The sequence below is a fragment of the Aquarana catesbeiana genome, linkage group LG02 (assembly GCF_042186555.1).
Source record: "Aquarana catesbeiana isolate 2022-GZ linkage group LG02, ASM4218655v1, whole genome shotgun sequence".
NCBI classification, from domain to species: Eukaryota; Metazoa; Chordata; class Amphibia; order Anura; family Ranidae; genus Aquarana; species Aquarana catesbeiana.
In genome coordinates, this window is record NC_133325.1 from 502988057 (window position 1) to 503010282 (window position 22226).

Genomic DNA, 22226 nt, shown 5'->3' on the forward strand with positions numbered 1-22226 from the left:
GAGCCCATTTAAAAATGAATGAACTCAAATCTCACTGCACTGAATTACATGTAAATTGAACAGGAATGCGGTGCAGTTTCTGTGCGATTCACATGTGGTTCATAGTGTGAACTGAGGCTCAGGAGATTTCCATGTGCATTATGTATTAACCTGAAGTGAAAATGGCCTCTAGAATGTAACTGGGCATTTCCAGTATTAAATAATACATAACAGTTATCATGCTATTTCTCATCAAATGCGAACAAATTCCTTTCTTACACAACACATACATGAAATAACATTTACCTGACTGCCTGATGATAGAAGCTGTCGGTCTTCCAGAAGAGCTTTGTTTGAATTTTGTTTCACTGGTGAATATTGAATGTGTCTCTTTAACTTTGGTGGGGACCTAAGTTTTTTCTCTCCCAATTCATCAGTCCAAAGATGTCTCCTCCTGAAGAATTCCTCCTCACGCGGAGAATGCTTCTCTTGTTCCTTGCCCCAAGTTGGACCATCCTGGCGACAAGTGGTGAGGTTGTGGCGACTTCTTAGGATCTCATGAAATTCTAGTCTCCTATCATGCTTGTCATCAAAGCTTTCATTAAGTTTTTGGCCAACTGGTGACTTCCCACTCTTACTAACCATGACCAGGTCCAAGGTAGAACATCAATGCGTGCTTCTTTACTCAGACAATATAAACTTCAGCCTGTAAAATACACAAGGATAAATGAACAATAAATCAAGAGATTGTGTAACTATTTTCCTTTATATATATATATATATATATATATATATATATATATATATATATATATATATATATATATATATATATATTGTATATACACACATATACATACATACATACATACATACATACATATACACACACACACACACACACACACACTATTTTTTTTTGCAGACTAAAAAAACGGAAAATTGTATACTCACCTTTCCATAATTTTCCTTTCCTGTCAGCATACACATTGGGTTGTGACTCCGCCTCCACAACCTGATAGGACCACATAGCTATAAATTAATGAGTAGGCACCCGCCCCAGTATTCTCTGTATATATAAGTCACCTCAGAAGGGTGGGCGATTGTATGCTGCCATGAAGATGTGACAGGAAAGGAAAATTACGGAAAGGTGAGTATACAATTTTCCGTTTTCCTGTCGCATCATGGCAGCATACACATTGGGGAGTAACTCGCCAGACTGGGTGGGAATGCAAAGTAAGTTTATTGACAAGAAATAGAAGAGTTGGCCTGTATAACGGCCTTCCCGAATTCTACTGCTGTTAAGCGTGCAGCATCCACTTTATAATGGGATATAAAGGTGTTTCTGGAGGAGCAGGTGGCCGCTCTACAAATGGTTTCCGCTGAGACTCTACAGTAAGCTGCCCATGAAGTAGCCATTGCCCTGGTAGAATGTGCTCTTAAGCCTTCTGGAATCTGCAAGGTGCTCAAGGAGTAGGCCTTCTTGATAATTTTCACTAGCCATGAGGCGATGGTACGGGCAGATGCCGCTTGGCCTTTTCTAAACCCATGTGGGATGATTAGAAGGTTTTCAGACTTTCTGAACGGCTTGGTTATTGAAAGGTACTGCAAAACGTTACCCCTGACATCCAGTGGATGAGGAGTGCCCTGATCCGTGACAAGGGCCGGGAGGTCAATCTCCTGGTTAAAGTGAAATGAAGAGGAGACTTTTGGGATAAATCGATCCGAAGGTTTCAGGGTTAGCCTGTCCGGGTAGATCATCAGGTACGGCTCTTTGACTAGCAAGGCTTACATTTCTGAGACTCTCTTCGCTGATGTAATAGCGATTAGAAATGAGACTTTTAGTGTCAGGTCCCAAAGGGAGATGTCTTCAAGTGGAAAGAATGGTTCTCTGGATAAGACTTCCAAGACGGTTGAGAGATCCCATGTCGGAAATGTAGGAGGCCTTAGTTTTAGACAGGCCCTTTGGAATTGAACCACCAGTGGATTGAGGGCCCACTTGACTCCTGTCAAGGCAGAGATGGCAGATACTTGTACTTTTAGGGTGCTGGACCCAAGACCTTTGTCCAGGCCTGACTGGAGGAAATCGAGCACTTGGGCTACTGATGGGGAAGAAGAGTCCCAACTTTGTTCCTGAGCAAAGGAAATAAACTTTTCCCAAATCCTTCCGTAGGTACTATTCGTGGTAGACTTCCTAGCCTGGAGCAGGGTATCGACTACCTTCTGAGAGCAGCCTTGGCCTAGAAATCTAGACCTCTCAGCCTCCAGGCCGTTAGGTGTAACTTGGGTAGCTCGGGTGGAGTAGCTGGCCCTGGGTCAGTAAATCTGCCGACACGGGGAGTGGAAGTGGATCCGCTGTGTTCAGCTGTAGGAGGGTAGTGAACCAAGGCCTCCGCGGCCAGAAGGGAATCACAGCCAGCACTAGAGCTGCTGAATGCTTGAGCCTCAGAACAAAATTGGCTATGAGAGGAGTTGGTGGAAAAATGTAGCCTAGGCGGAAGTTCCAGGGGTGTAGGAGACAGTCTGTTCCCTCCACTGAGGGAAAGGGAATCCACGACAAAAATCTCTGACACTTAGTGGCGTTGCTGCGAGGTCTATGTCCGGACGACCCCATGTCTGGGATATGAGGGCGAATGCTTGGGAGCTCAGAGACCACTCGTTGTTAGAAATGAATGCTCTGCTGAGTGAATCTGCTAGGAGATTCTGGACGCCTGGAATATAAACCGCCCTCAGATCCAGAAGGTTCAGTTGGGCCCATCGCATCACTGGGCCGACCTCCTGCATCACAGAGATGCTCCTGGTACCCCCCTGCCTGTTGATGTAGGCTACTTCCACTCGGTTGTCCATCTTTATGAGAACTTGTTTCCCTCTCAGAAAGGTGCTGAATGCCAAAAGGGCCTGGAAGGCTGCCTTCATCTCTAGAGCATTTGAGACCAAGTCCGTGGTTTTGAAATGCCAGCGGCCCTGAGCCGCGTAATGTAGGTAGTGTGCCCCCCATCCCTCCAGGCTGGTATCCAAAGTCACTACTTCCTGATGGGGGGTGACTATCTGTTTGCATCTCCTGAGATTGTAGGGGCGTGTCCACCACTGCAGATATAGACTGGCTTCCTCCGAGATGTAAATCAGTTGGGACATGGACAAACCGTCCCACTGGCACAAGGAGGCTTGAAGGGGTCTGGTATTCCATTGCGCCCACTGGACCATTGGAATGGTTGCTGATAGAGAACCCAGAAGGCTGAGGCATGCTCTGGCTGGTAAAAACGGAGCCGGGATTGATTTTTTTACTTTCTGGATTAGTAGAGACATTTTTTCCCGTGGCAGCTCCACTGTATTTGCTCGGGTGTCCAGTTCGGCCCCTAGGAAGACCATCCTTTGGGTAGGCTGGGTGTTGCTTTTCCCCAATTTATTATGCATCCCAAACTTTTTAGAGTGGAGACTAGGATCTCGCGATGTTGCACAAGTGATTCCCGGCTGTTTGAGAGGAGGAGGATGTCGTCCAGGTAGTGGTGAACCCTTAGACCTTTCTCTCTTAAGGAGGTTACTGCTGGTAATAGGACCTTTGTGAATGTTCTGGGGGCTGTCGAGATCCCGAAGGGAAGACTTTGAAACTGAAAGTGCCCGTGACCCACCGAGAATCGCAGGAATCTCTGGAATGCCGCATGGATTGGAATATGCAGGTAGGCGTCCTGGAGATCTATGGAAAGCATCCAGTCTCCCAGATTTATGGCCTGGAGGATAGACTGCAAGCTTTCCATCCTGAATGACTCCACCCGGATGGATCTGTTGAGGTTCTTTAAAATCTAGAACTGGACGTAGATCCCCCGATTTCTTCTTGACGAGGAATAGCGGAGAATAGAATCCCCTGCCCCTTTGTGCTGGTGGGACCTTTACTATTGCCCGCTTTTGGAGAAGATCCTGAACATAATTCAGCAGTGACAACCTTTTTTCCAGAGATGGAGGAATGCGGGTTGGACAAAATTGATCCCTTGGGGGTCGATTTTTGAAGGACCACCTGTGACCGAAACTGATGGTGGCCAGAGTCCAGGTATCCTTTATGGTCTCCGCCCAGACCAGCTTGAATCTGGAGAGTCTTGCTCCCACTACCGCTGGCTGGACGGGCGCACCTTCAAAAGGGCTTCTGGTCACTGGAAGCGGGGGTCTTGGGCTTTTGGAACTTCATAAAAGATGACTGAGGATTCTTCCAGCTCCTTCGGTACTCTTTCCCAGGTCTGTACGCTTTCGCATCTCTATACCTCTCCGGAAGGTTTCGCTTAAAGGGAGGAGGTCTCTGCTGTTTGGGCCTTCTATCCGAGGGGATGAGCCCAGACTTGCCACCAGTCACCTTAGAGATGGCTGAGTCCAATTTCGTCCCGAAGAGATTCTCTCCGTCAAACGGGATGCGACACCAATTGGACTTGGAGGCTGGATCTGCCGTCCAGGGTTTCAGCCATAACGCTCTTCTGGCCGTTACCAAAGCCAGCATAGACTTCGATGCAGACCTAATGGTATCGACAGAGGCCTCTGCCACAAAGTCGCCCGCCAAGCTTAGTTCTTGCAAAGCTTTAACTATTTTTTCCTGGTCTGTACCCTCCAATACGAGCTTCTCGGTGTTTGCAGACCAGCTCGAGATGGCTCTTCCTACTGCTGCAAGCGCTATCGCAGGCCTGCAGGCGCCTCCTGCTGACAGGTAAGCCCTCTTGAGGTCCGTGTCGATCTTCCTATCGAGCACGTCCCTGAATGTTACCGCGTCCTCTAACGGGAGTGTAACATGCCTGGCTAGGCGCATCAAAGATGCATCCACCACCGGAGGGGACACCAGGGGGGTCACTTTAGGCTCCTTGAGTGGATACAGCTTAAGAAGTCTGTTATTCAGACTAGATTTCTTCTCAGGTCTTTGCCATTCCTCCTTAATCAGGTCATCCAGTTCGTCTATAAAACGGAAAGGCCTCTGGATCCTTCTTAAGGTGAGGGAAATATTTCCTTTGTTTTGGTTGAACTTCCTGGGGGTCCTCCCATCCTATTGACCGACTTGACAAATGGCTCTATTAGAGAGAAGTCAAACCGATACCTCCAGACCCTCATTAACGGACAGAGAGTCTTGCTCCCTTGATGTGCTGGACCGGGCTGGAGAGGCACTGGTAGAAAAATCCACATCCGCCATCAAGGCCTGCGAAGCTGAGATTCCAGCAGATTCTCCGGTATCCGAGATTCTTTCTTTTGTGGCCTCCTCTAGACATTTTTGACAGGCCAGTTTATCCGGGAGGGCCACCGCACCACAAATCCAGCAGGCGTTCCCGGAGGGACAGGAGTGGCGTGCGGGAGAGCGGGGTCTGCGCGAAAGAGATCATCTATGGCGGGATCAACCGTGTCTAGAATATGATCTAGACCGGCTCCTTCTGCGACTCCCTCTCGAGCGGCTTCTCCTGCGATAGGAACGGCTCCGTCTGTGTCTGGAGCGACTTCTTCTATGCGAGGTCTCTCTCTGTCTTGAAGCAGACGTTCCTGAGGACCTGATAGGACTGATCACTTTAGGTATCATTAGTAGTGCTCTCTTTTTTGATTTTCACTACTTACTATGTCTCCCCCCCCCCCCCCCCCCCCCCCTTACCTATTAGGCTGGCGGTGATCTGCTGGGGCAGCGGTCTCCATAGTGGAAGAGTGGTGAAACCTGCAGAAACAGTAGGATTAAGCTATGCAGAAAGAAATAAGGTTTAGGGGACAGCTGGACAAAAAGACAAGATGCCTACCTTTGTAGAGCGTTTTCTAAGAGAAAAAACTGTCTCAGGTCAGTCATCCAGCAGCAGCAAGGAAAAACCGACACTGGGGCTTTTTAAAACTGCCGCCATTAGTGCCAAGCGCTCGCGCATGCGCAGTAGCGCCGCGAGACACCCGGCACCATCTTAGAACCTGGCAAAGGCAGAGAAACGCCCTGAGACGACGCACTGCGCATGCGTGAGAACGCCGAGGATGCTTGCGACCACAGAGGATGGTTTGGAGGACAACAGAGCCCAGCAGGTAGGAGAGAGTGGAGGAAGGGGAAGGGGAGAGACCCCTGCACACAACTAAGCCTGTTTAAGGCTTATTTCCTGAGGCCAAACTGAGACTTCCGAGGCCATTCCTCCAGCAAGCCTATTTAAGGCCTTATATGGGCTGCTACACGTCAAGCCTGTTTAAGGCTTATATCATGGTCAGGCAGGCATATGAGAAAGAGAGTGCCCCTGAGATCACCAGAGTGGGGCTCCTTCCATTTAGCTCATTTAGAGGCTGTACAAGAAGGACTTCCACCCAGGAGAGGCTAGAACCTGGCTGGGGCGAAGCAGTAAGGGGGTGCTGATCCGTGTGGTCCTGACAGGTGAGGAAAAATAAGAGAATACTGGGGCGGGTGCCTACTCATTAATTTATAGCTATGTGGTCCTATAAGGTTGTGGAGGCGGAGTCAGAACCCAATGTGTATGCTGCCATGATGCAACAGGAAATAACATTTAAAAAACACTTTTAACATTTTTGACGTATAATATCGTATAAACTTAGAATAAAATGGACCCAAAACCAGTGTAGTTTCCCCCCAAGTCCACAATCTGTAGATTGACATCATCAAGCAAGATGCCCCATGGTGAGAGAACATTAATCTGCCCTCCATCGCAGAAGTAAAAGTATGCAACTTCATAAAACTTTTTTGTGTTTTGGTTAAAGCCTAACTGTGAGGAAAGCAAAAATCCACCCTTGAAGTGGGGGATATCACAACACTGCAGGGGTTAAGCTGGCCATTCATTAATAATTTTTCTTTGTTCAACCAGCAGGTTGAACAAAAAAAAAACAAGACCTGATTCCCCCATCCACACATTTAGTGTGAATGGTGGAATCACTCCCGATGTGCTATTGTGTTCTGACGACAAGAAGACTTCCCCACCATCAGAATACACTGATCAGTGCTGCCGATTATAGCCGGCAGTACTGATCATTCAGGAAAAACCAATTGGTAGATTGACTTCTGTACAACCAGCTTGCCCATACAGGGGTCAAAATGTGTCTGGTTCCCGCTGAACCGTATGAATTTCACTCCATGTATGGCCACATTTAAATGCTCATTTACATTTAGGGGTCTGGGTAAAGCAGTTTTACTTACTTGATCGTTCACTTTTGGAGGCTCCTCCGTGCTGGAAGGCTGGTCGTCTCAGCCACCCCTCCCCCCCTTTATGCTCTGGCTGTCAGATTCCCCTGACATTACCAAGACCAATGTAGCTATACCTATAGCCCTCCATTGGACAGGAGGATGGGACAATCTACTGCTGGAACATAGGGGAGCATGGTCTGCCAGGGAAGCATAGGATCTAGTAATTAAAATAGCTTTACTGTGGTCTTCTAGACCTAAATAACCATTTAACCCTTCCAGCCCTACTGCAAGGGAGGATTTTTACTCTTATTGGGAGTTGGGCTTCGATAAAACGTACCTTTAATTGTCCTTTTCAAAGCACTAAATCTATACCCAGAGCACAGTAGTAGTATTAGCATGGTGCTTCTGACCAGTTACAACTAGACTTATCAAAGATTAAGAATATTTAGTCAGTCAGCACTGCTAATGGCTTGTTAAGCCCCTATTTACCCCTGAACGTTTTGTCACGTGTTTATGGAAGCAGGACAATGCTCAAGATGAACATCTCTATTTTTTGCAATGGTAGGTTTAATGTTCAAAAAAAAAAAATACAGGAGCTTGTTTGGAGGCAGAATCGCATGTTTTTTGCCCCGTAGACTTTTAAAAGAGCATCCGTTTTAAAAATCTATGAAGCACAAAAAAAGCCTCTAAATTACCTGACAACATTCATGCTAAGTGTGAATTTGGGCTGTTAAAGTGACAACCAGCACACCAAATAAGGCCCCTTTCACACTGCTGCGACTTGAAAGTCACGTGGTTTTGCGACTGCGATTTTTGACGCGATTGCCTGTGTAAACTTGAGGTCTATGGACCTCAAGTCGCATCAAAGTCAGACCAAAGTAGTACAGGTACTACTTTGAAGTCGGTGCAACTTGAAGTCGCACAGATATGAATGGTTATCATTAGGAATTATGGGGTACGACTTGTCATGCGACTCTGTCGCAGGAAAAGTTGCATAAGTGTGAAAGGGGCTTAAGAATTCATTTACGCTTCTGGGTAAGTGCTGTGCCAAATGTTTGACATATTTTATGTGCAATTTTACACGTGTTGGTGTTCATCCCTATGGAAGGTGCATAGTGCAGCAATTTTTTTTTTTTTTTTTAATGCAGCACACCAAAATCAGGAGGTGTGACTGTATCCTTAAGACACCTATAATGACAGGGGAGCCGGGTCTACCACCTCTGACCGACTTCAGAAAATCGCTGAATAGTGTCCAACCTTAGTACTTTAAGTCAGTGACCTGAAACAAGCATGCAGCAAGAAAAATCACAGCAAAGTTAGAAAGGGTTACTTGCTCGTCTACTTCTAGGGGAGCAATAAGGCTGGGTTCACACTTATGTATCTGCTGCATGCTGTATTTGCGCTGGTACACCAGTACATTCGAGTGCCTTACTGTATCTGTGTGAAAAATGAGGAAAAGTTCCCCTGATCTTTTTCCCAAAACACAACCGCAGAGCAGCCATACAAGGAAGCATGATGTTGTGAACTAGGGAATAGGGGAAAAGGTCCACATTAAGGCTCCATTCTCACACTAACGCTTTTTAAAGCATTTTTCAGAAATGCATGGGAATTTTTTGGGTTCCTATGGAACATGTTCACATCAATGCATTTTTGTACCTATGCGTTTTTGGAAAGGGTCAGGGACTTTTTTTCATGCAAAATGCAGCGTTTTGCATGTAATAGAATTCAATGGACCAGCATCAAAAATGCAAGTACAGCGTTTTTGCAGCGTTAACGCGTTTTTTATTTTTAGACTGTATAAAAAAAAAAAACGCAAAACGCTGCAAAAACGCTGCTCAAAAACGTGGCAAGCACCACAAAAAACACTGCAGAAACGCTCAAAAGCAACATGTATAGGTGTGAATCGAGCCTAAGGCTCGATTCACACCTATGCTTTTTTTGCTTTTTTCGTGCTTTTTGCAGATTTGCACTACAGAACGTGTTCCATAGGAAACCATGTTGGATGGACTGTAGTGCAAATGTGCAAAAAGCACTAAAACTGCATAGGTGTGAATCTAGCCTAAGGCTGGATTCACACCTATGCATTTTTAGTGCTTTTTGCATTTTGCAGATTTGCACCACAGAACGTATTCCATAGGAAATCATGTTACATGGACTGTAGTGCAAATCTGCAAAATGCAAAAAGCACTAAAAATTCATAGGTGTGAATCCAGCCTAAAGTAACGCCGAGTTAAAAAAAAAAAAAAAAAAAAAAAAGCTGGTAGCAGGTATAAGGCCTGATTCACATCTATGCATTTTTAGTGCTTTTTCCATTTTGCAGATTTGCACTACAGTCCATTTAACATGGTTTCCTATGGAACACGTTTCGTAGTGCAAATCTGCAAAATGCAAAAGCACTAAAAATGAATAAGTGTGAACCAAAGCTAAAGTGCAGGCACCTGGAAGTGTCTGAACATTCCTGCAAGCGTGCCTGCTTCCTCCTGAACACCACTACAGGCTCCGCTTTGTTTAGCGGGGGGATCGATCCGTTGATCCCCACTGAGCAGGCGGATGACAGGTCCATCTCCGCTCACTGTGCTGAGGCAGACCTGTCAAAGCCCCGCTGTCCTCTATGGGGAGATCAGATGAAAATGGACCGCCTGTCCGTTTTCATCTGATCCCATCCTCCAGAAGGGTCCAGAAGACCTCCATAGGATCTCCATCCATCCATTTCACGAACAGGATCGGATCAGATATTGGTGGATGTCAGCGGACATGTCACCGCTGACACCTGCCGCTCCATAGAGGGGAATGGTGCGTTCGATCAGGTTCGCCTGAAAAACTGACAGGCAGACCTGATCTGAAAGCCCACGCGAGAGAGAGGGAGGGGGAGAGAGAAGTGAGAGAGACCCTAGCCCTGTCTGCAGTCCCTCCTGTGGGAAGGTGTGTGTGACACAATACCTTCCATGCAATGTGCAGAGCCTGTTCTTATAGCTTGGTGGTCACAGGAGGTCACAGAGCTGCTCCATCCAGCGGATCTGTTTGCTGCTGTCCCTGGCTGCCTGCACTTCCTGCCCACCCATCATTTGGTCAGCTTGTCCATCAGTCCTGGGCTGGGAGGTCTTCTCCCTGCTCCAGGGCAATCCGTTCTGGCCGCCCTCATGGCTCTTCATCCCCGCTGCCTCCTGGAGCTTTCAGTCAGGTGCTGTCCCGCTCCCCACACCTGCTGCCAGTCTGCATGTTTGCCCAGGGCAGCACCCAATTGGTCAGACTGCCCTGGGCCCACGCAGTGCCGGATGAGGGAGGTGGAGTCAGCAGCACTGACATGGAGATGCAGGAAGAAGTGAGCAGCGCCGGCTGAAAAAAAAAAAAGCCCAGCGCCAGCGCGCCCCTGCCAGGATTTTCAATGGAACCAAGTGCTGGAACTCGTTCCGGCACTTGGCTCCCTCAGAGACATTGCTATGATTCGCCGGGCATAGGTCAATTTCCGGGACAGTCCCGGCGAATCCGGGGTGGTTGGAAGGTATGCAATCATCCCGGCATCCTGCCTGTTGACGAAGTTCCACTTTAAAGCTGGCCATACTATGTAATGCAAGGGCCAGCCTGATTGCATATAAATTGAACGTTTTTAGATCTGACCACATATTATATGGTTTTGGTAAATCTAAGGGCCAGTTCACACCACATACAGGTCAGTGTGCTTTTTTTTCTGCATTAAAAACACATGGAATGTAGGTTATATGTATTCCAATGGCATATGTCATACCAGTGCGGTCAGTTCCAGAAAAAAAAAAAAAGGAGAACATGTTGTATCTCCCTGCACTGGACTGTACGGGAATGCCGTAAAATGCATCAAAACTGCACCAGGATGCACTGGAGCGCATCAAAAACGCACCAGACTCCAGTACAGTGGGGACAAACCCCCCCCCCAAAAAAAACAGGAAACAAAGAAGAAAAAAGCATCAGGAATGCATCCGGAAATGCATCAAAAACGCACCGGAATGCATCAAAAATGTGTTAACGCGCATGCAGAAGCACATCTGAACGGATCTGGAGTGTGTTTTTGTGGAAAGAACCAGCCCTAAAGCAAAACTGTACAAGACAATTGTATAATGTATGGCCAGCCTAAGACCATCTCTAAGCTACAGAGAGATACCAGTGCTTAAGGCCGTACACATCGTACGAAACCTACCGCTTTCAAAGCGATCGCACAATAATCTGATTGTTAGTACACAGCTTTTCAATAACCAATCTTGACAGTTCAACTGATATTATCTGATTGGACAAGCACGAAAATGTTTCTTGTACGATACCAGGTTGTACAATTTTTGTTTAAGCAGTACCGTTGTATTAATAATACAATACGAATACACTACAACACATTACATCACTTCCGGATTTTTATTCTGTTATACGAGAATTTTCAAAACTTTAGTAACCTATTCAATTTCTACTTGCAAACGAAAAATTACATCTGATTTTCAAATCGTGTGTACGGGGCATTAGGCCCCTTTCATACATGAGGACCGTTTGTCTGTTTTTCATACATCTGTTGATATGGAAAAAAACATCAGTTTTTTGGAAGGGATCAAAGCCCTATTTTTTTTTTTTTTTTTAACGGAAGGAAAGGATTGGGCGAAAAACAGATGTAAAACGGACAAATGGTCCATATTTGCATGAAAAAACTGGCTCTGGGACTCAAGTGGTTAAGGACACTAAGCTGGTGGATGTAAAAAAACTGATGTGAATTTCATCCATTTTGTTTTCTTTGAAAAAACGTGACTGAACCGATGAAACAAACGGTTCGCATGTGTGAAAGGGGACTAAGGCTCAGTTCACATTGGTGCGATGCGGAAACCCTACGAATCCAGTGAGGGTTCCCGCATCGCACCTGAATCGTCAGTGGGACAGACTGCCCTATGTGAACCACTAGGAGTATCAATACAAAGTTAATGACACCCCCAGATCGGTTTGCAGATCACAGAGCGAACTGTGAATCGGACAGGAATCGGATTGCATTTGTGTGAACACCCCTGGGATCCGATTCTGGTGCTGACATAAACAAGGGTCCTGCACAAGTTTGGTCCGAATGCGATGCAAATTCAGTCATACAGTTTGCACAGACATTGCATGCGATCTGCACAGCAATGTGGTGCAAATCACATGCGAGGTCTGGCATCACAGCAGTGTGAACCGGCCCTTAGACCCCTTTCACACTGAGGCAGTTTTCAGGCATTTTAGCGCTAGACCTAGCACCTGTTAAGTGCCTGAAAACTGCCTCCCATGCCGCCCGAATGTGAAAGCCTGAGTGCTTTCACGCTGGGGCGGTGATGCAAGATGTTAGAAAAAGTCCTGCAAGTAACATCTTTGGGGCGGTTTGGGAGCGCTGTGTATAGCGATTGCAATGAATGGGCATCACTTTTTCTGATGCACCGCAACACAAGCGTTTTTAACCCCTTCTTTGGCCGCTAGCAGGGGCCGCTTAAATATCAGTAAAACACCACTAGTATGAGCGGAGCTTTACCGCTAATGCATGGGCATCCCATTGTGAAAGGGGTCTTAAAGAGTGGGGCGTGCCTGTGCTGGGAATCAATCATGGAAACCCCATGGAGCTCTCAGCTGAAAGGCAGTGTGTCAAAAAACATATAACAAGCATTTTCAACTAGCCTGGTTGACTCTAAGCTCTCGTTCACATTGGGTCGATTTGAGATGCGATTTGACATGGCAAATCGCAAGCCAAATCAGAGCCTATTGCCGGCAACGGCACCTTCTGAATCGGTGCGACGCTAACTTTGCAGCGCCGCACCGATTCCCAAAAGTAGTTCCTGAACTACTTTTGGCGATTTCAATACAGCCAGGAACCCGCACAGATGTCTCTCAAAACATCCCCCCCCCCGGAGTCGGACTGAACTCGCACGATTTCAAACCCGAATTCAGTGTGAACCTGGGTTTAATACTAAAGTGAACAACGTACAAAAGAAAAACCATTGACAGATGGACAACAATCTAATTAGCTCTCAAAGGTCAGGGCACCACAAATTCATATTTTACCTATACTGTATTTGGAAACTAGTGAGCAAGGTCAGCCCTTGGATTTCCTATAGGTCTAGTGGGATCTCCCTCTCATGTTCACCTGGGAGTTTTGCATGTTCCAGCACCACTGTTGTATTTTTCAGAGTATACAAAAAAATCCAGCAAGGAGAGAGGGACTCCATCATAATGATCACAGCAGGTGTGCAGGCCTAAGAACCCAAGCACAAACACCTTCCCATTGTCCCATGGGACATTTGAAACTGTCACATGGTTTAATGGTGAAAATGTAAAATCATATATTCATTTCTACATTGTATGTCAATTACTTCTAGCCTACTCCTATTAATTCAAACAATGTTGAAATTTGTAAACTTACTTTGTAAAGATCCCCACACATGTACTTCCATGATTTCTGTGACATTACATTCACATTGTCCTGAGAGTAGACATATTTCACAGAGTCTGCCTTCTGATCTACAGAAGAGCTGAGAGGATTCTTGCCTGGAGGAATCACTTCCTGCAGGCAGCAAGACACCATGGGATATGTAGTCCTTAGAAACAGAAAGTAAACAGCAGAGGAGAACTGCAAAGTATGAAGGGAATCCAGGAAGTTGTGGAAAGAGATAGCCAGCAGACAGGCAGAACTCACAACATGAAAGGAGATTTTTCAAGTAGGCTTACTTTATATTGGATTGTCAAAAAGAACTATTGTTTGTATTGCTATTATAACGCCGATGTTATAAGTGCCCATTTTGTTGTTGTTTTTTTTTTTCCAGGGAAAAGCTGCACTCCCATGCATCGTCAAAACGCCTGTGTTTTTTGGGGTAGAGCTGCCCTCTAAAATATGGGTAGCCATCAACACAGAATGTAACCACACAGGTGTGAGCCAAGCCTAAAGCTGAATTGCAGGTATGAATAATTTGGTCCAGCTTGGACTAATGTAAGCATTACACATTTAAAGCGGCGTTCCACCCATTTAAAAGTCAGCAGCTACAAAAAGTGTAGCTGCCAACTTTTAATAAAACAGACACTCACCTGTCCCATGGTCCAGCAATGCGGCGCCCGAAGCCTCACTCCTCTCCCCCTCCTCTCCATGCCGCTGGCATTGTAAATGTGGGAAGCTGCACTACATGTTGTGAATGGCTGGACAATCTTCTGGGACCTGTAAGGGAGGGAGGAAGAGGTGAAATTCCACTTGGCGCCGTGGCACCAGGAGAGGAAGTGGGAGCTGGGTGCCTGTCAAAATTCCAAAAAAATTACATGCCAATTGTGACATGTCAGGGGGTCACCAGTACTTAAAGCGGAAGTTCCATTTTTGGGTGGAACTCAGCTTTAATACCTGGCCCATCCTTGAGGATCTGCTCTGTTTTACAGGTCTCATGCCTAGTGGTTGCCCTGCTTCATAATAAACAACAGAGGTGCCGCTCAATTGGCATGGGTGCCATTCTGGGAATACCTTGCAATTTTCTCAGTGGTTCTCTGATTGGATTAAGCAGAGAGTTGGTGACATCACAATCAGAGAATGCCTTGTAATCATTAAGAATACAAAACTTTCTCTGAATGGTGCCAATGCTAAGCAAGCAACCCTCTGTGTTTCCTATGCAACTGGGCAACCGCATGGTACATGGTACAGGACCAGGAAGACAGTGAGGATCACTGTAGGTGGCGCGGTGACTACCACAGTGATTCTGTGCTTGCACAGGAGTCAACAGATGTAGAATATAAATACTTAACATTGATCCAAGCTGGGCCAATATAACTGTACAAAAATAAACAACATACCCGTTTTACTACCATACTTGTAATGTACAGGTTATGTGTCACTTAAGCCAAGCTATTTATATGAACTTGCAAACCGCATTTTATTATATATATATATATATATATATATATATATATATATATATATATATATATATATATATATATATATATATATATATATATATATATATATATATATATATATACACACACACACACAGCCATAATCCCCGGTATTTCTTTTTCAGCTGGTGACTGGCTTTCTCATGGTCCAAGCAGCTAATTAGCCACTGGATCACTTTCCGAAGCAGCGGGAGGGGTCATCTCCCCCCGCCGCTCACTGGTGTTTTATCTTCTCTGATCGCCTCTATGGTCTTGAAGGACCAGAGCGATGTCATGATGTTACTTCCGGTCTAGGGCCGAAGTAAACAATATTTTTTATCTTTTGCTTTTAAAAAGTAGAGGAGAGATTTGAGGTGTTTTTGACCCCAGATCGCTCCATAAAGAGGACCTGTAATTTCTTATTTCTATTACCAGTGATGTTTACATTCTTTGTAATAGGAATAAAAGTAATGAAAAAAAAAAATAAAGGGACAGTGTAAATAAATAGGAAAAAAATAAATACATTTAAAGCACCCCATCCCTCTGTGCTCGCTCGAAGAAACAACCGCAATCACCATTTCATTCTCTAGGGTCTCTGCTAAAAAAAAAATAATAATAATAATATATAATATTGTTTAGGGGTTCTAGGTCATTTTCTAGCAAAGAATACCAATTTAAATTTAAACTTTAAACAAAAAATGCTATAAAAGACTTGGTGGATATTCAATAATACCCTCTAATTTTAGGTGTGTTTGCTGACACACGACAATGCAAGACAAGAGGATTACTATTATTTTTCATGGTGCTCATTTACGCCTATGCGTATCTCGTGCCGAAAGAAGTACAGGTGCTTTTTTTGGCGTGACAGTGCACATTTGGTTCTATCTAGACTTCAGGAGTGGAGTGGATGAAAAAATGCATGAAAAAAAAAAAAGCATAAAAATGCAGACGCAAAAGTGTGAACCTAGCCATAAAAGGACAAAGGTAATATAAGGTACTACAAAAAGACAATGCACATATCATAGTAGCAGAGCGATTTTTCAGTTTGATGTTGTCAGTTCAATAAAAAACAGATCAGTAAATGCATATTGCCCATCACCATTGATCTCTGAATTACCTTGGTAGACATGCTGCAGTAATAAAAGGTATTTTTGTGCCCTGCCAGTTGTTGGTAACAGAAACAAAAGCCAAGTATCTCCTCCGTTCCCTTCCATCAACAAAGAAAAAAACTGGTCTGACAGCTTTCCAGTGACAGTATAGCAGTCCATGCAGGCACTTACCTTCCTCTGAGATCAGCACATGCTCAGTCCTCCACACAAGGCGAAAGGCATTCTTCCTGCTCTTTATCAGGCTCTGAGATAAAACATTTTACAGGAGTTTTTTGTTGTGTCTGGATCCCTGAGACCAGAAAGTGTTTTCAGACAAGCCATGTGCGCTGTGTGTAGATTGTAATTGGCCGGTGACACGTAGGTGGGAGACTTACATGTCTCTTCTTGTCATAAGCTTGTCTTTATTACATAAAAAGTTCTTTCAGTTATATGTGTCACTTGCCTGGGGCACAAAACCAACTGAATTCTAGTAAACAGGAAATAAAAGGTTTTGTACAAAAAAAATCATTTAGATGCACACAGGCGCCAAAAACGTTATGTTTTCAGGCTTTTGGACACCGTTTTGTATTTTTAGGGTGCATGCACATGGCCATAAATAAAATCTCACTTTCATCAATACAGCATTTTTTTTTTTTTACTGATCTAAATGCAGTTCAAATGCTCTCTATGGGCCCATGCATGGTGCGTAAAGACCAGTAAAACTGCGCTGCATTCAGATCCAGAAAAATCTGGATTGCAAAAACTGTGCCTGAGGTCAGTAATGTTTGCGCATGCGCGTGCAAACAGGTATGTACGTCTACGCGTAATTTAAATCTTATTTTGCAAAAATAAAAGAATTACACGTGTTTCTGTGCCTGAGTAAGCACATGCACTTTACAGGGCATGCTTCTTTTTTTACGCAGGATATTTCTGCCAGCGAGGTCTGCGCTTATGTTCAGTAATTTTGTTATGGCACAAAGCCTAATGGCCCGTACACACAATCTGAAAATTGGATGAAAAATACCGCTTTTGAAGCGATCGTATTATAATCTGATTGTTTGTTAGTACACAGCTTACGAGAGTCCATCACGACAATTCATGCTAAATTATCCGATGGGATAAGCACGAACATTTTTCTTGTACGATACCATACCTCCCAACTTTTTGAGATGGGAATGAGAGACACCTATCAGCACAAGTATGCAGGCATAGGACACACCCCTTGCCACGCCCCCTTAAAGGAGAATTGCACAAAAAAACGGAAAATTGTATACTCACCTTTCCGTAATTTTTCTTTCCTGTCGTATCTTCATGGCAGCATACACTTTGGGTTGTGACTCCGCCCCTCACAACCTGATAGGACCACATAGCTATAAATTGTAAAGATGGCCCCCGCCCCAGTATTCTCCATATATATCACCTTAGAAGGGTGGGAGATTGTATGCTGCCATGAAGATACAACAGGAAAGGAAAATTACGGAAAGGTGAGTATACAATTTTCCGTTTTCCTGTCGCATCATGGCAGCATACACTTTGGGGAGTAACTCGCAAAGACTGGGTTGGAATTCAAACTAAGTTTATTAACAAAGAATAGAAGAATTGGCCTGGATAACAGATCTTCCGAAATCCACTGTGGATAAGCAGGCGGAATCCACCTTGTAATGGGACATAAAGGTGTTCCTGGAAGACCAGGTGGCCGCTCTGCAAATTGTCTCTGCCGAGACTCTACAATATGCCGCCCAGGAGGTTGCCACTGCCCTGGTGGAGTGTGCCCTTAAGCCCTCAGGTACCTGATGACTACTCAATGAATAGGCCTTTTTGATGGTCTTCACCAGCCATGACGCAATGGTGCGTGAGGATGCCGCTTGACCTCTCCTAAATCCATGCGGAATGATTAGGAGATTTTCCGTTTTCCTGACGGATCTAGTAGCTGAAAGATATTCCAGGACATTACCCTTGACATCCAGTGGGTGAGGATCGCCCTGTTCCGTACTGAGTGCTGGAAGGTTAATCTCCTGGTTGAAGTGAAAGGATGAGGATACCTTGGGGATGAACCGGTCCGAAGGTCTTAAGACTAATCTGTCTGGCAAGACAACCAGATATGGATCACTGACCATTAGGGCTTGCATCTCTGACACCCTCTTAGCCGATGTTATGGCTATCAGAAATGAGACTTTCAGCGTCAGATCCCATAAGGATATGTTCTCATTAGGAAAAAAGGGCTCCTTAGATAGGGCTTCCAGTACGACTGAGAGGTCCCAGACTGGGAAGGAAGGTTTCCTAGGAGGCCTCAGCTTTAGACAGGCCCGCTGGAACTGAACCACAAAGGGATCTTGTGCCCATCTGACTCCTGTCAAGGCGGACAGGGCCGAGACTTGAACCTTTAGGGTACTTGATCTAAGGCCTTTCTCTAGGCCTAGTTGAAGGAACTCCAGGACCTGTGACACAGATGGTGAGGATGAGTCCCAACCTTGCTGTTGAGCAAAGGCGATAAACTTCTCCCAGACTCGCCTGTACGTATTATTCGTGGTAGGCCTCCTGGCCTGGAGTAGGGTATCCACCACCCTCTGGGAACAGCCTTGCTCTAGGTACCTAGCCCTTTCAGTCTCCAAGCCATCAAATGTAGCTTCTCCGGGTTCGGGTGAAGAAGATGACCCTGGGAGAGTAGGTCTGGTGACAACGGAAGAGGCAGGGGATCTGCCGTATTCAGCTGCATCAGGGTGGTAAACCATGGCCTCCTCGGCCAGAAGGGAATCACTGCTACCACCAGTGACTCCTTGAGTCTCAGGAGAAACCTCGCTATGAGTGGAGTTGGAGGGAAGATGTATCCTAGATGGAAATTCCAGGGGTGCAGGAGACAATCCGTCCCCTCCGCCGAAGGGAATGGTATCCTTGATAGGAATCTCCGGCATTTCGCGTTCTCCGGGGTTGCGGCCAGGTCTATCTCTGGTGAACCCCAAGTCCGGGATATGAGGGCGTAGGCCTGTGGGTTCAGAGACCACTCGTGGTTGGAGGTGAAATTCCTGCTCAGCGAGTCGGCCAACACGTTCTGGACTCCCGGAACATAGACTGCCCTTAAACTTGACAGGTTCAGTTGTGCCCATTCTAGAACAGGACGGACCTCCTGCATCATGGACCTGCTTCTGGTGCCCCCCTGCCTGTTGATATAGGCAACCGCAACATGCTTCTCGCTCAAGAGGGAGCTGAAGGACAGGAGCGCCTGAAATGCTGCTCTCATCTCTAACACATTTGTCACTGCATCCTGTGTCCTGAATGGCCAGCGGCCTTGAGCCGCATAGTCCTGATACTGGGCTCCCCACCCCTGCAGACTGGCATCTGAGGTCACTGTCTCCTGGTGAGGAGTGATTATGTGTTTGCACCTTCTCAAGTTGCGAGGCCGTGTCCACCACAGCAATGATTGCTTCACCTCCTGAGGGGTGTAAATCGACTGGGACATTGAGATACCGTTCCACTGGCGCAGAAAGGAAATTTGGAAAGGGCTCGAGTTCCATTGCGCCCACTGGACCATCGGAATGGTGGATGCTAAGGAGCCTAGGATACTGAGGCATGTTCTGGCTGGTAGCTTCTTGGCTGAGATAGCCTTCTTCACCTTCTAAATTAGGGGAGGAATCTTCTCCCTTGGAAGCTCTACCGTGTTCTCTCTCGTGTCTAGCTCGGTCCCCAAAAAGACCATTCTCTGAGTGGAGTGAATAATGCTTTTCTTCCAGTTTATCAGCCACCCTAGGGACTGCAAAGTGGAGACCAGGATTTCCCGATGCTGGATGAGAGACTCCTTGTTGTCTGAGAGAAGCAGGATGTCGTCCAGGTAATGGTGGACTCTCAGTCCTCTCTCTCTCTCAAGTTTGCTATCACGGGCAATAGGACCTTCGTGAATGTCCTGGGTGCGGTGGAGATTCCGAACGGAAGACTTCGAAATTGGAAGTGCCAGCTGTTTATAGTGAAACGGAGGAATCTCTGGAACTCTGCGTGGATCGGGATATGCAGGTATGCGTCTTGAAGATCGATTGAGAGCATCCAATCTCCCCGATTCATCGCTTGGAGGATTGATTGAAGGCTTTCCATCCTGAACGTTTCTACCCGGATTGACCGGTTGAGGTTCTTTAGGTCCAGGACAGGACAAAAGTCCCCTGACTTCTTTCTTACTAGGAAGAGTGGGGAATAGAAACCTTGACCTCTTTGGGATGGTGAGACCTCCACTATTGCTTGCTTCCTTAACAGATCCTGGATATACTGGACCAAGGACAACCTTTTCTCTCTGGAAGGAGGAAGCTTGGTTGCGCAGAAGTGACCCCTTGGGGGGGCGGTCTTTGAACGACCACCTGTGCCCGACCCGGATGGTGGATACTGTCCATGGGTCTTTTATCAATTCCGCCCAAACCAACTTGAATCTTGTGAGCCTGGCACCCACTACCGCTGGTTGGGCGGGCATACCTTCAAAAAGGTTTCTGTTCATTGGAAGCAGGAGTTTTGTTTTTTTGGAATTTGAGGAAGGACGTCTGAGGGTTCTTCCAAGTTCTCCTGTACTCCTTCCCAGGCCTATAGAATTTTGCATCCCTGTATCTTTCTGGGAGATTGCGCTTGAAGGGAGGCGCTCTTTGTTGTTTTGGTCTTCTGTCTGAAGGGATAAGACCTGACTTCCCACCTGTCACTTTGGATATTGCTGTATCCAGCTTTGCACCATATGGAATCTGGCACCAGTTGGACTTTGAGGCCGGGTCGGCCGACCAGAGTTTAAGCCATAACGCCCTCCTGGCCATTACAGTAGCTAACATGGATCTTGAAGCGGACCTAATGGTATCCACAGAGGCTTCCGCCACAAAGTCCCCTGCGAGACTGAGTTCCTGTAGGGCTTTAATGATCTGGTCTTGATCTGCGCCTTCGGCAATGAGTTTTGCGGTGTTTGATGACCAACCGGAAATAGCTTTCCCGACGGCGGCCAGTGTCACTGCTGGTCTGCAGGCACCCCCTGCAAAAACGTAAGCCCTCTTAAGGTCCGTATCCACCTTTCTGTCCAGTACATCCCTGAACGTCACTGCGTCCTCAATGGGGAGCGTCACGTGCCTGGCTAGGCGCATCAAAGAGGCGTCCACCACTGGAGGGGAAACCAAGGGAGATACCTTGGGCTCTTTTAGAGGATACAATTTAGTAAGTCTGTTGGAAAGACTAATTTTCTTCTCCGGATTCTGCCATTCTTCTTTAATAAGCTCATCCAGTTCCTCTATAAATGGAAAGGCTTCAGGCACCTTCTTGCGATTCAGGAAATACTTCCTCTGTTTCTGCTGTACCTCCTCAGGTTCCTCCCAGTTTATCGCTTCCTTGACCGATTTTGCGAAGGGTCCTATGAGCGAAAAATCAAACCCTGCTGATGCCTCCAGTTCTTCCTCGTCTGACAGGAATTCTTGTTCCCTTGACGTGCTGGGATGAGATGGTAAGGCGCTCAGGGCTGTAGCCTCCGCATCTGGAGTTGAGACATGCAGCGCAGGGACTCCGGTAGGTTCTATAGTGACCAGCTCTTTCTCCCTGGTGGCTTCATCCATACATCTGTGGCAGGCCAATCTGTCTGGTAGGGCTGTGGCCCCGCATACCCAGCAAGCATTCCCCGCTGGACGGGAAGGATGTGCAGGAGACTGATGTCTACGTGCAGGGGATCTTCTGTAATGGGAACGTCTATGCCTATAGTAGGAACGGCTCCTCCTACGGCTTCCTCTGTGGGCTGAGCGACTTCGCCTATGACTGGAGCGGCTTCTCCTGCGTGAGGTCTCTCTTCGCTTTGATTTTGACGACCTTGATGACCTGGTAGGGCTGACCAATTAGGCAGCATTAGTACGATCCTGCTCTCTTTTTCAATCTTCACTACTTACCATGGGCACCCCCCCCCCCCCCCTTACCTATTGGGCTGATGGTGATCTGCCGGGGCAGCGGCTTCCATGGAAAAGGAAAACTATGATACACCTGGTAGAGATACAGGCAGGTATAAACATGCAAGCAGACAATCAGGGGTACCAGGAGAAAAGAGAAAACACTTACCCCAGGGGGGGAGCGCCAGAGGTGAAGCAGAGCTGATAATACCATCAAATATCCTCAGGAAACTGGAGGCATCAGAAAATGACAGTCTGAGCCTTTTTAAAAGAACCGCCATGGCCGCC

The 22226-nt window shown here is 46.3% G+C and overlaps 1 protein-coding gene across 7 annotated transcripts in view; it reads right to left on the reverse strand.

Annotated features, from left to right (window-relative positions):
- The window catches only part of TRAF3IP3 (TRAF3 interacting protein 3), a 140574-nt gene that overhangs the window by 94957 nt on the left and 23391 nt on the right, over positions 1-22226 (reverse strand). For 4 of the 7 annotated variants that reach the window (XM_073615760.1, XM_073615754.1, XM_073615755.1 and 1 more), the window contains exon 2: positions 286-685. In XM_073615760.1, coding sequence (XP_073471861.1) covers positions 286-624 — 339 coding nt within the window. In that variant the 5' untranslated portion in view covers positions 625-685. Of the gene's footprint in view, positions 1-285; positions 686-14140; positions 14268-16088; positions 16227-16251; positions 16403-22226 lie in introns of those variants that run through there. The other 3 variants (XM_073615759.1, XM_073615756.1, XM_073615757.1) reach the window with 3 other exon arrangements.